Genomic DNA, 11,794 nt, shown 5'->3' with positions numbered 1-11,794 from the left:
GTATATTTTCTTAATGTGCTAGATGGATATTTTTTCTTAAGAAAATGATTTATAATCTACGCTTCATAGTCGTATTACACAAATCTAAGCTAAAAATCATTCTCTAGCACACAAATAAACTGATTTATAATAATAATTAATGGAACATTATTGACTGTCGATTCGAGTCGCATCTCACTTACCCAAGATAGATTCACAAACTACGAGTACATTATGCTTTTTATCCATATTTTTTAAAGCATGCACAAAAGCAGCAAGTTTAATTCGATCCTACTCGAGCATAAAATTATATTATTTTTCTCAAGTAGTTTACTGTGCACTGACTGGTGCGACAGATTTAATATTAGCAAAATTTAAAACACAATGCATTGATAAATATATATATATATATATATATATAACGTTTTCATTTTTTACTATTGTGTGCTTTGGAATGTCGATCAACTCAAACTGAAGCACGAGATATTAATATATAGTGAGTGAATTCACATTATAAATAGCCACATACAATGATTGATTCTCTTAGTAATAATTATTATTTTTTTTTTCTTTTAATTAGTAAAAAAAATAAAACGATAATATTCTTTCACGACATGTAAGAAGAGCTTAAGAAGAGTAATATTGATCTTGTTCTTGTATAATGTCACTGAATTGCACCAGTCAAGAACACTACATTTAAGTATAGGATACAAATAGTAGCTAATTATAATAAGTGACGATAGTTTCTTTAGTTTTTTTTTTTTTTTCTTTTTACGAGTCGAATATTATTGCTCCGGTAAGAAAAGATTATTCGTTTAAACTGCTTGGGTTTGCATAAAATGGGCCTCGAGCTTAGGTAATTCAGGAATCGGTTCTCTCCAGTAAGCAAAGTTACTGAACTCATCTGCAGCTTCCTCTCGCCAAGCTGGGAATAGATGATCTACTATGACGCTCATATTTGAATATCTGAAACGAGAAAAGGAAAAAGAATATTTGAGATTTGACAAATATCTATTCGTGTATACGCTTATTTGATAATTAAATCCATGATATCAGAGAAAGCAGCTCGGATGAATTCCATTTTGTAATGTAAAAATAGAACTGTAATGATAAATGCGTACGCAGTGATTATAATAATAAAATATTTTAAATGTGTTATCGCGTGAAAATGAATACCTCATACAATTCCTAAAACTCTGTTAATTTATTATTAATATTCTCCTGATCTTCCTTTATTATACTTGTTTTTTTGTATATTAAAAATGAAACATACGAAAGCTATTAAAAGAAAATATAATGATAACTCAAAAGTAGAAACACATAATTCAAACGATTAATAAATATCTTTTATCTTGTTAGTTCAATGAAACTTTGATGGATACGTATAGAAATTTAAAAAAAATAAAGATTGTTAATCGAAATGTGAAAAAATGTATAAAAGAAATGTTGTTGATAACTATTTCAACAATTTAAGTCTTACTCGATGAACAGTGATATAGACTCGTGAGAACTCGTGAATAGAATATGAACAATGTTTGCGATTAATGAAAAATTGTAAAAGCTATAACAAGGAAAAAGCTACAGTGTACCAACAAGTGCTTACCCTAGAAATCATAAGACGATACCAAGTGTAGCACAACCAAAATACCTTAAAATACAATGACACAATACTTCTAAATAAATAATGTGATGTATATGCTCTTTCACAATTGAAATATAAACTCCTATTGGAAGTATATAATACAAGAGAAACGATATTTTCTGCATTTGACAGAAACACTGGCAGAATTAATATACATCATATTTAAAATACTGATTTTTCTTTCTGCTCGTATAAATACTCTTATAACAAATAAATAAAGTATATATATATATATATATATAAAAACAACTCTATATATGCAACAGAATCTCATGCAATTAATTTTCCCTGGGATTTGACTTGACTTTAATTAATGGTATATATTCTATATAGTTATATACCCATAATATAATATTATATATTTTATATGTGCTACCATTAATTATATAACGACTCAACGATTAAAATTAATTCATCGTGCTCATTTTCAATTTAGCTAACTATTTCGCTAATAATCCTACATTTCTACGTTTCTATCTAAATGGTTGTGTCATCATCATTGGACGTTTGACGTGGGCAGTGGTGGAAACAACTCATTGACGATATCGCACTGACACGCGTAGCTGTAATCACAGAAATATCCGCCCTGTCAAAAGCCTATCAAGATTTTCTATTTATTTTATTTTATATTGTTTTGTCATTCTTGTCTTCGTAATAATTCATTATCTAATTTAAGTATGACAGAACAAATTATTACTGTACAAACAGATCAAAATAATTTCAATTTTGTGTTAACATTATATAGCCACACATATGATATCACAATTAAGTTATACGTATATCATGTTACACGAATAAGCTGTAAAAAAAAAGAAAAGAAAACCAGTTAATTTATATATATTAAATAAATATGAGTTAGAGAGAAAATTGTGACAGGAATTAATTAATATATTAAACGTTATGCCAATCCTACGGATCTTCAATTTTTCATTAAGATCACGTTGGTCACCGATAAACGACAAGTTATCGTGGCCTAAATGGCAAGCTTAATAAAAGATCTTTGACACTTTGCGTATTAACGAAAACTTATAATATCTATCTGAAATGAAAGCTGAAATTAAATGCTGCGAAGTTATATCAATTAACATTCCATTTTGAAGATGTATCACATTCATTGATGCTATGATTTGTTATTTTAATAAGTTTAAATAAGCAGACAACTATATACAATTGGGATAAGAAAAAGATACAGCATCTAAATGTATATATGTATATAAATGGTATTAAATTAAATGTTGTGTTAATCACAGCTAGGATGAATCAATTTTTAACAGTTATATTATAAAAATATAAATAAATCATTCAATATATTACTTACGATGATTGGAATGTTTGCGTCAACTCGTGTTTCAGTTCTCCTCTATGGTTTATGGTAAAAATTCTCATAATAGGAATGCCTACAGCTCTATAAGCCCAAACATCCTGTATATAAAATAATATTTAAATGAATAGTAGAATAAAATAATAAGGATAAACGATATAAGAAAACATTACGTAATATTTTGGTGTTAATTCTTACATTAATACGGTTACCATAGCCAGCATAGAATGGTTTAGAGCCTTCTGGAAATAGTGCTTGAATATCACTTAGACAAGATATTTTAAATTCTTCTGGTTTCTTTTCGATAACTTCACGATGGAATGCAGATATTAAACTGGTTGGATTTAAAAGCAAAGGACCCTCGGGAAGCGACAAATCTCCTTGCCTTATACTCTTCAAATATTCCCTTGTTACTTTAGCTTGACCTATTGCTCTAGCCGAAAGATACAATAATTTATAACCATTGTTCTTAATCTTGGTAAATAATTGAGCAACCCCGGACTGAGCCCAATCCTTTCCGACTATTGGTAAAATGTGGCCCAGAACATCGGACTTGGTAATAGTGCCATCGATGTCTGAGATTACAATTTTATCATCCCATCTCCATCTATAGATATGACATTTACAACGAGTAGTACCTTGATAAGCCGTTGTAACACTAAACACTACCTCATTAGGGCCCTCTTTTAAATTCAAACTTGCCTATAATTAAAATAAGAAAAATATGTTTTACATTAATATTTCTAAACAAATTGTATTATAATATAATAGAATAATTGTAAATAAATAATTAATTAAAATGACAACACACATACTATTTGTTCAGACGACAATCTTAAAGTTTTTCTATACTTCTCGGTAGATTCGTAATAGAGTCTTCTTTCAATTGGTATTTTAACACCTTGCATATCGTTTTGATTACTATCTGAATCTTCACTACCGCTATATCCTTCGCCTTCTCTTTCGCATGATTTTTCAGTCTTCATGATCAAACTATCAGTAGGTGTATTCCTTAATTCATGTGTTTCCATAGTTACAGAAATAATCGTTGAAATTGGATCAGTCTTGAGATCAATATTACTGAATAAATTAAAAGTCAACGATTAAATATATAATTTTATATATATATATATATTAAGAAAAAAACAAATATTCTTTTTTATTATATACCTTTCTGTAGGCATTTCTCTTATTACAATCGTTTCCTTACACTCAATTGCTTGTTCAGAATGTTCTCCTCCAATTAGGGGTGGTCCATCAACTAAAATAAAAGTTAAATATATTTATATATTATTTATAATTGAAAAAAAATATATATATTTAATTTATATTTACCTTGACTTATTTCCTGAGATTTTTTAGGTTGAGTGTTAGATCTACCCCATGAAAACCATGAACTGTAACCACTACGACCTTCAGCCTTTCCAGTACTCGACTGTTTTTTATCTCCGTGCATCAGTAATGGCATACATTGGGCGTACAAATTTTCAATAGTATTTTGTGGTAAATGTCTTTGAAAGACAGCATATGTCATGACAATTGGACAGGCAGTAGCCCAATTATAATACTTGTTATTGATTTTAACCACCAAATTAGGATTATCGTATAATTTCGGATCGGAACAAATATCTTCATAATGAAGTAAATTTTGGTGGAAAGCTTCTTTCGATGGGCCACTTTCGGTATCCAAACCACCGCACAAGGAAAGACTAATTTCAAAATTACTATCGAAGACAGAATTTTTGGGTTCTTCAAAATCGCTATCTAACGATTTTGGACCACCGATAGCTCCTTCAACGCTGTTAGGACTTTGCGGAATACTTGGTCCATTACCGGATTCGGTATCTTCTTCGTCAACTACTTTTGCATCTGAAAGAAATAGTTGAAATAATGTAAACCGATTATATATTCATTCTTGTACATAATAATATTAATCTAACATATATATACAAAGTTGTTATTATTATTTTCATTAGATATATGTTATGTGTAGATTTTTTTTTTTTTATATACACCTGTACAAGAAAATTTGTAGCTTTTAATAGAAATTCAATAAATGTATAATGTAGTAAATATACAAATATATTTGTGGATTAAAATGTGTGGTGTATGCAGTTTATGTGTCAAAGTAATTAAATATTAATATATTAGTTTGTTTAAAACATTTACAACCAAAGCATAGTGTGTATACCTTTTACCACAGTTGCTCCACGATGAGAAGAGGGAAAATAAAGAGCTGCAACTTCAGGATCCAATTCATCGGAATTTAAATCGCTAAGATAAATTCCTTCAGATTCTGGATTATGCCTCACACGAGAGGTCTTCTTCATAAATGAGAACATGCCACTGAGCATTGATCGATGTGCCTCTGCTACCATTTAAATAGCATTTAGCAAGTTGTTAATACTCAAGCATTTAATTAACATTATTTATAACATTTAGTTATTTAGATTTATAGAAATAATAATAAATGACGTGTTATATGACATGGGATTATATTATACGTTAGTTTGTAAGATTTAATGAATGAGGTTTAATTAGCACAAATATTTTCAATGACAATTTACATCTGATCTGATATCTTTGAAAACGAGAAGATAATAATAAAAGAAAAATAAAAAGATATGAGATTTCATTCTTACTTTAATAATTGTACACGTTCGACATACTTACTATCATTAGATTGGGGAATTACAACCGAAGAATTAACTGAATTCCTATGAGACGGATGATTGGATTCAGGTGGCAAGTTAGGCAATTCTCCCCATTTCCAACTCTGTTGATGAGCCTTATCATCTTCTTGTTCACAACCCTCTTGCGTGATTTTACGCATTTCAAATTCTGTATCTGATTGTATTGGTGAACATGGCCTAGAATCTTGGTTCCTTTTAATAACGTTTTAGAGATATTAATAATGTTCCTTCTACGTATTGAAATTTAATCCATATTACATATAAATAATTAACTTACTTAGTTATTTCTGTATCGCTGAAGAAATGGAAGTCAGTTTCTGGACGTTTCTCCAAAATTTCTTCCGCTGAAGTTATAATACCTGGGGAGTCCTTCTTCGAGTCGATTTCTATTACCGGACTTGGTCCTTTCAAAATCTATATGACAAATATTTATATATAAATAAATAGAGAAACAAAACAAAAGTGAATTGCTTTTAGAATAATTTCAAATCGCTTACAGATTCACTGTGAGGAGATTCTTCCGTAGCATTGATGTCAGTTTCACTCATTTCGGTTTGGCTACTGCTACCGTTACTAGTTTTTCTCTGCGAACCCTTCTTCCTCATGATGCTCTTCCTCTTTCTCTTTCTCTTAGTGGAATTATTAATTTTAGATTCCTCCCCAGTCTCATCTCTCGACAATTTTTTATTAGAAGACGAATTAGACTCGTCGCTTGACTTTTCTTTACTGCTTCTTTGCGAATCATCCATTATTGGAATAAAATCATTACTAACAACACCAATTTTACGAATTCTCTGCTTGATAACGCACGAATTATTAGATTCGTAACTTGATTTTCCTTTTTCATTATCCTGAATGTCGTTAGATATAGGTATAAAATCATTCTTTACAACGCTGATTTTACGTATCTTGTCCTCGGATGTAACAGCTACGAATGATTTAGGTATGGATGCTATAGGTTGGGATTCATCGTCATCATTGATACCTTCCATGTCAAAAATTTCTTCTTCGTTATTCTTCAACGCATTAGATTTATTATTCCATTTTTCATCATCCTTTTGTTTCCAGTCGCTCAACAGTGCCTTCTCAAACTTATGCCTTTGTTCGGCAGGAAGTTCAGGAAAGTTTTCTTTAAACAATCTTTCCTTTTCCTCCAATTTCAAAGCGGAATATTGTTCTCGTATCATTTGTTGTTTTTGCAAAGTAGAAATAGTACCGAAACTTTGTTTAAACATTTCGTCTCTTTCTTCGAGCGTCAATGATGCTATTTGAAGCCATTTGTCGCGATGTTCTGCTGGAAGATCGGCAAATTGTTCTATCAAAAATTTTTCTCTTTCTTCGGGTGGCAAGGCAGACATTTGTTCCCATTTTTCTCTCTCTATCGACAAAACCGAATCTATGAGTATCTTGTCCCTCTGTTCTTGAGGAAGATCTGATAAAGGATTAAATCCAGCCGATGGAAAACAATTGTCGTCTGGAATTGGCGAACATGCCAGATGTGGTGGAATTTCTGTATCGGTTGGCGAACCATTGGAACTAACTTCTTCGACAAAGAAAGCTTCACCGGAGTCTCCCAATTTCATATGAATTTGTCTTGGTTCTCCATTGATTTCAATGTCCACCTAAATACAAATAATATTATAAATAATTAATATATATATATATATAATGTTAATATAATAATAATATATAATGTTATATATAATTAATGTTAATATAATATTAATGATAATTAATAATAATATAATATATAATGTTAATGATAATTAAATTATATTAATAAAAAGTATAAACAATGAATAAATGTAATAATATATAACAATGATAATAATAATAATAAATATTATTATAAATAATAACTAACCACTTTTTCTCTGGAACGGAGTACACCGAGTTTGCCGAAACGAACGTGAAAGGGTGAACAGGTGAAAGATCCGTCAGCTTGTTCGACGACAACGACGTCAATTGCACCAGTTAACGTTGCCGCATTGATTTCATTGTAAAAGTCGCGAAAATTACTAATAAATTTCCCGATGTAGTTCATCTTGTACATCATAATCAATTAACCGATCGTCGTTAATAACAAACGAGAGAAATTCGACCTGCGATTCGACGATCAAATTCCAATAAATAATACTAAATCACTGAGACGTTGACGTTGACGTTTAATACGACGACGACGACGACGACGAAGACAAAGACAAAGAAGAATAAGAAAAGGAAAAAGAACTTTATCTTCTATCCTTTCTCAACGAATCTCAATATTCCGTTTTAATAATTAATAATATCTTGACAACGTTAATTAGTTTTACTTAACCATGTTTAATCATCATCATCATCATCATCATCATCACTACGTGTTAATTGATTTATTTCGAGATGACACTTTAAAATAATACTGAATAGAAAATGAATTATTCTTCTACGAAATAATCGACTTTTGTAACAAACATTTAAATTCTTGACTATTTCGTAAATGACACTGTCAAACTGAATAAACGTTGAGAACTGTCAAAATGATCGTAATCGCGCGAAAATTATTCCCACACGCACGCACAGCTGATTTATTTTTATTTTTATTTATTTTATTTTTTTCTTCTTTCTTCTTTTCTCAAAACGAATCTATTATTATTGTTTCTTTTTAATGATTTTTTTGTCTTCTTCTTCTTCTTTTTTTTCTTTTTCGTATAATAAAACGAGCACAATTAAATTGTGACAAAGTAAGATATATTAGATAAGGTGTAAACGTTTCAAGCTCTTATTCACGAATTCTTTGTCCTTCGAAGGCCCGTTGAGATATCCGTTCGATCGAAAAGCAGACGGTAACCCGACTTGACGTTACCACTAGTCACGTGACCAAAATTGACCATTCGCGTTAGTGTACGGCTTGGTCAATAAGCCGCACCGTCACGTGACACAACGCTATCGTTTAGCGCGTATTTCAAATTTTTACTCCGATACCTGGAACAAAGAGACGATGACGTTTTGTGATTAAAAAACGCAACAATATGCAATCACGAGATAATAATGATTCTTATTTCTTTCTTAACTTTATATATATGTATATAGAATGTTATTTCTTCATTTCATTGATTTCGAAATGTATTATTTGAGGGCTGATTCATTAGATTACTAAATAATATATATTGGTTTTCTTGTTTTTTTTTTTTTTTATTATTATTAACGTGACATTTTGTATACGTGAGATACTGGAGTAAAATTCATTTTATATACTAATAAATATATATATATAATATTTGAAGAGGAACTAATGATGCAATGTCAAGTCGATGTCGTGGAAAATCTCATTTAGTAACACGTCATGTTGCACGTGTCTATCATCAGAACTACCATTCAAGAAAGCCCACCAGTGGTGCATCACGGATCATAGAGTTCTTAAGAAGCCATAGTGGTGTTACGTGAAAGGAGTAAATGACATTTATAGTTATATAAGGCGGGGTCTTATTATACATACGATCGATCATTATACAGTCATTCGTCAGACACGAAATGTTATTTTGAAATTTCAAAAACACGTATATTCGCGTGTCAATAATACTCTAATTACTAAATAATATTTTTTATTTCGATAAAAAGAAAAAAAAAATACAATAATAAAGAAAGAGAAAATATAACGTAGAGACAAGTCACGTAATGATAAATATATTTAATGATCTGAACATTTTGAAAAAAAAAATACAAACGGTGATAATGATTAAATTTAAAAAGAAATTTCCTACGTTCGTGATAAATAAATTTAATCAATGTCATGCAATTCGATTGGATTTTACGTGCAAATTATTTGGATACTGAAAAATAATATTTAAATAATAATCTAAACTACGAAAATCACAAATATACATACATATATATATATATATATATATGTATAATCACATAAATAGTTGATGCATGAAGCAACAAGGAAATACACATTTTCTAGTCAATTGATTTAACGAACAAAAAAAAAACCTGATCGATGGAACTTCCACGTAGGTGGAGAGAATTGGCATGTTTGCATTGAAAAAAAACAATTTTATCTTGAACATTGTACTTTGTTCCGTAGTCTCTTAGAAATTATACATGCTGCGTACAAATATTCATATATCATATATATATGATACACAACACACACACAATATATGAGTATAGATAAATAAAATACGTAAGTAAAAGACAGAAGTAAAAATATAATGGTTTTATTATAGAGACAGAATAATAAAATTTAGCAGTTTTACAATCCGTTACGTTTGCACTTTAATCTTTTGCCATTAAAGTTGTGGATAATAGAACAGAAAAAGAGAAAAAGGTCGATTGCTTTCTTGTAGATTGCGTAAAAGAGAACGTACAAAATGAAATGATCGAATAAACGAACGAACGAACGAACGAACGCGGTGAACCTTGGCCAATCCGATATATGTGTGTTTAGAATTTATTATTAAAAAATGAACTGTGCACGTTTCTCACGAGATTATAATTATTTTTTTCAGTTAACTTTTCAGGTTATTATATTTTCTGGTAGTAAAGATAAAGTAAACTCAATGATCTTTGATAATTGTATATTAATGAATATAAATAATTATTATATATAAAATGCATGTGAATATAATTTTGTTACAATTTATGTTTCATTTACAATTCAGATTAAAACGGTACATTTGTATTCGTCGTATTTATTTAATTGAACAAAAATTTATATATGATGTGTGTGAGTGTGTGTATGTTAATACATAACGACAACATAAATACATAAATAAATATTTTTAAATGACAATTCTCTTTTTCAATCCGTTGAGAAACAATGGTTTTAAAAGAAACAACCCTAGGATGATAGAACTCTAAAGCTTTCGAGATTGGCTTGCGGCCATTTTCTTATTTCACGTTCGGAACATTCGAGTAACCGTACCGAATGATTTTTGACAAAATATATCCAATCTTACGTAAGAAAAACTAACGATAAAAGAAACTTGCTAGCTAGCTAGCTAAACAAACATTTACTGACAGTCGGTTTGGACGATATTCAAGAAATTGAATTTTTTTTCTTTTTTTCTTTTACTTACCATTACGAAAATCTATTTTTTTTTTCACTTAGGTTAATTTAGAAAATTATTCGGAAATGTTTTTTTTTTTCTTTTCGCGATATATGTAAATACGATATTTTTTTTGAACGTAATTATAATTTGAAATATATTATATTAAAAAATAAAAAGAAGAAGAATAAAAAAATAAAATAATAATAAATCCCCCACACCTAAAAAAAGATGACAATTAGATTTCAAACGATAACTATCGTAAACAAAACTATATACATAATATACTCGGGTTATTTTCGATTGACACTGTCAACAAAACAAACCACAAACAAGCTTATTAATTATTATACTCTGTTTAAATTAGATGCGATTAACACGTTTACTTCGTTCACAATCAGATCGAATAAACACACACAAAACGTCTTTTCTTTTTTAAATATTAAATTAAAGAGAGAGCTTGAATCATTCTCTAGATTTTTTTTTATTATTTTTTTTCTTAATATAATCGATAATAATTTCCTATCGGTGGCGTATACGACAAGTACGATTAATTAGCACATTTCATTTTTCACTATAGAATCGTCATAGATGATAATATATAATCGTTATCACTGTTTTGTTGTTTGTGTGTGTTTAAAAAAAATTACACACATATTACACGCACGTGTTAACAACGCATACATGAATCACTCGTGGGAAATTGTTTTTCTCAACAATTGGCAAATATTCTTGGAAGCTAGCCTATTGTCTATTACTAATGACCTTGACTTTCATAAATGACACACACAAATACACATACGCATACAAATTAATGAAATATATTAAAAGTTTGATCGATGCAAACAAAAATATTGTTTTACGAATAATAATGTTAATTTATTTTATCCTCCCATCAATAGTTTTTGACGGGGTGGGGGGTGTTCGTTAAGGAAACCAAAGGTGTTAACGAAAATTATAAATAAATATTCTTATCACGTAATTACGTAAACGTATATAATTAGAAATCGTGGGACATTTAGCAACATTTAAAACTTTATTTATACTTTTGAATATTTCCTTCATTCAATTAATTATTATTAATTCTGTAAAAATGTCTTTTTTTAATTTTTTAATCCCCCCCCCCCCT

At 29.5% G+C, this 11,794-nt stretch overlaps 1 protein-coding gene across 4 annotated transcripts in view; it reads right to left on the bottom strand.

Moving 5' to 3' along the window:
- Positions 1 to 731: 731 nt before the first annotated feature.
- The window catches only part of LOC106788540 (phosphatidate phosphatase LPIN3), an 18,453-nt gene continuing 7,390 nt past the window's right edge, over positions 732 to 11,794 (bottom strand). For 2 of the 4 annotated variants that reach the window (XM_014751886.1, XM_014751885.1), the window contains exons 2-12: positions 7,500 to 8,596; positions 6,133 to 7,257; positions 5,913 to 6,049; positions 5,616 to 5,827; positions 5,134 to 5,313; positions 4,278 to 4,811; positions 4,113 to 4,203; positions 3,758 to 4,022; positions 3,141 to 3,644; positions 2,940 to 3,043; positions 732 to 945 (exon numbers count right to left, since the gene is read on the bottom strand). In XM_014751886.1, the coding sequence (XP_014607372.1) occupies positions 795 to 945; positions 2,940 to 3,043; positions 3,141 to 3,644; positions 3,758 to 4,022; positions 4,113 to 4,203; positions 4,278 to 4,811; positions 5,134 to 5,313; positions 5,616 to 5,827; positions 5,913 to 6,049; positions 6,133 to 7,257; positions 7,500 to 7,691 (3,495 nt within the window). In that variant the 5' untranslated portion in view covers positions 7,692 to 8,596 and the 3' untranslated portion in view covers positions 732 to 794. Of the gene's footprint in view, positions 946 to 1,582; positions 2,185 to 2,939; positions 3,044 to 3,140; positions 3,645 to 3,757; positions 4,023 to 4,112; positions 4,204 to 4,277; positions 4,812 to 5,133; positions 5,314 to 5,615; positions 5,828 to 5,912; positions 6,050 to 6,132; positions 7,258 to 7,499; positions 8,597 to 11,794 lie in introns of all 4 variants that reach the window. The other 2 variants (XR_001381904.1, XM_014751887.1) reach the window with 2 other exon arrangements.

The sequence above is a fragment of the Polistes canadensis genome, unplaced genomic scaffold, assembly GCF_001313835.1.
Source record: "Polistes canadensis isolate GaletaPanama2010 unplaced genomic scaffold, ASM131383v1 scaffold_143, whole genome shotgun sequence".
NCBI lineage: Eukaryota > Metazoa > Arthropoda > Insecta > Hymenoptera > Vespidae > Polistes > Polistes canadensis.
Note: the sequence above shows the minus strand (reverse complement) of the source record. Positions and strands in the feature narration are given on the sequence as shown.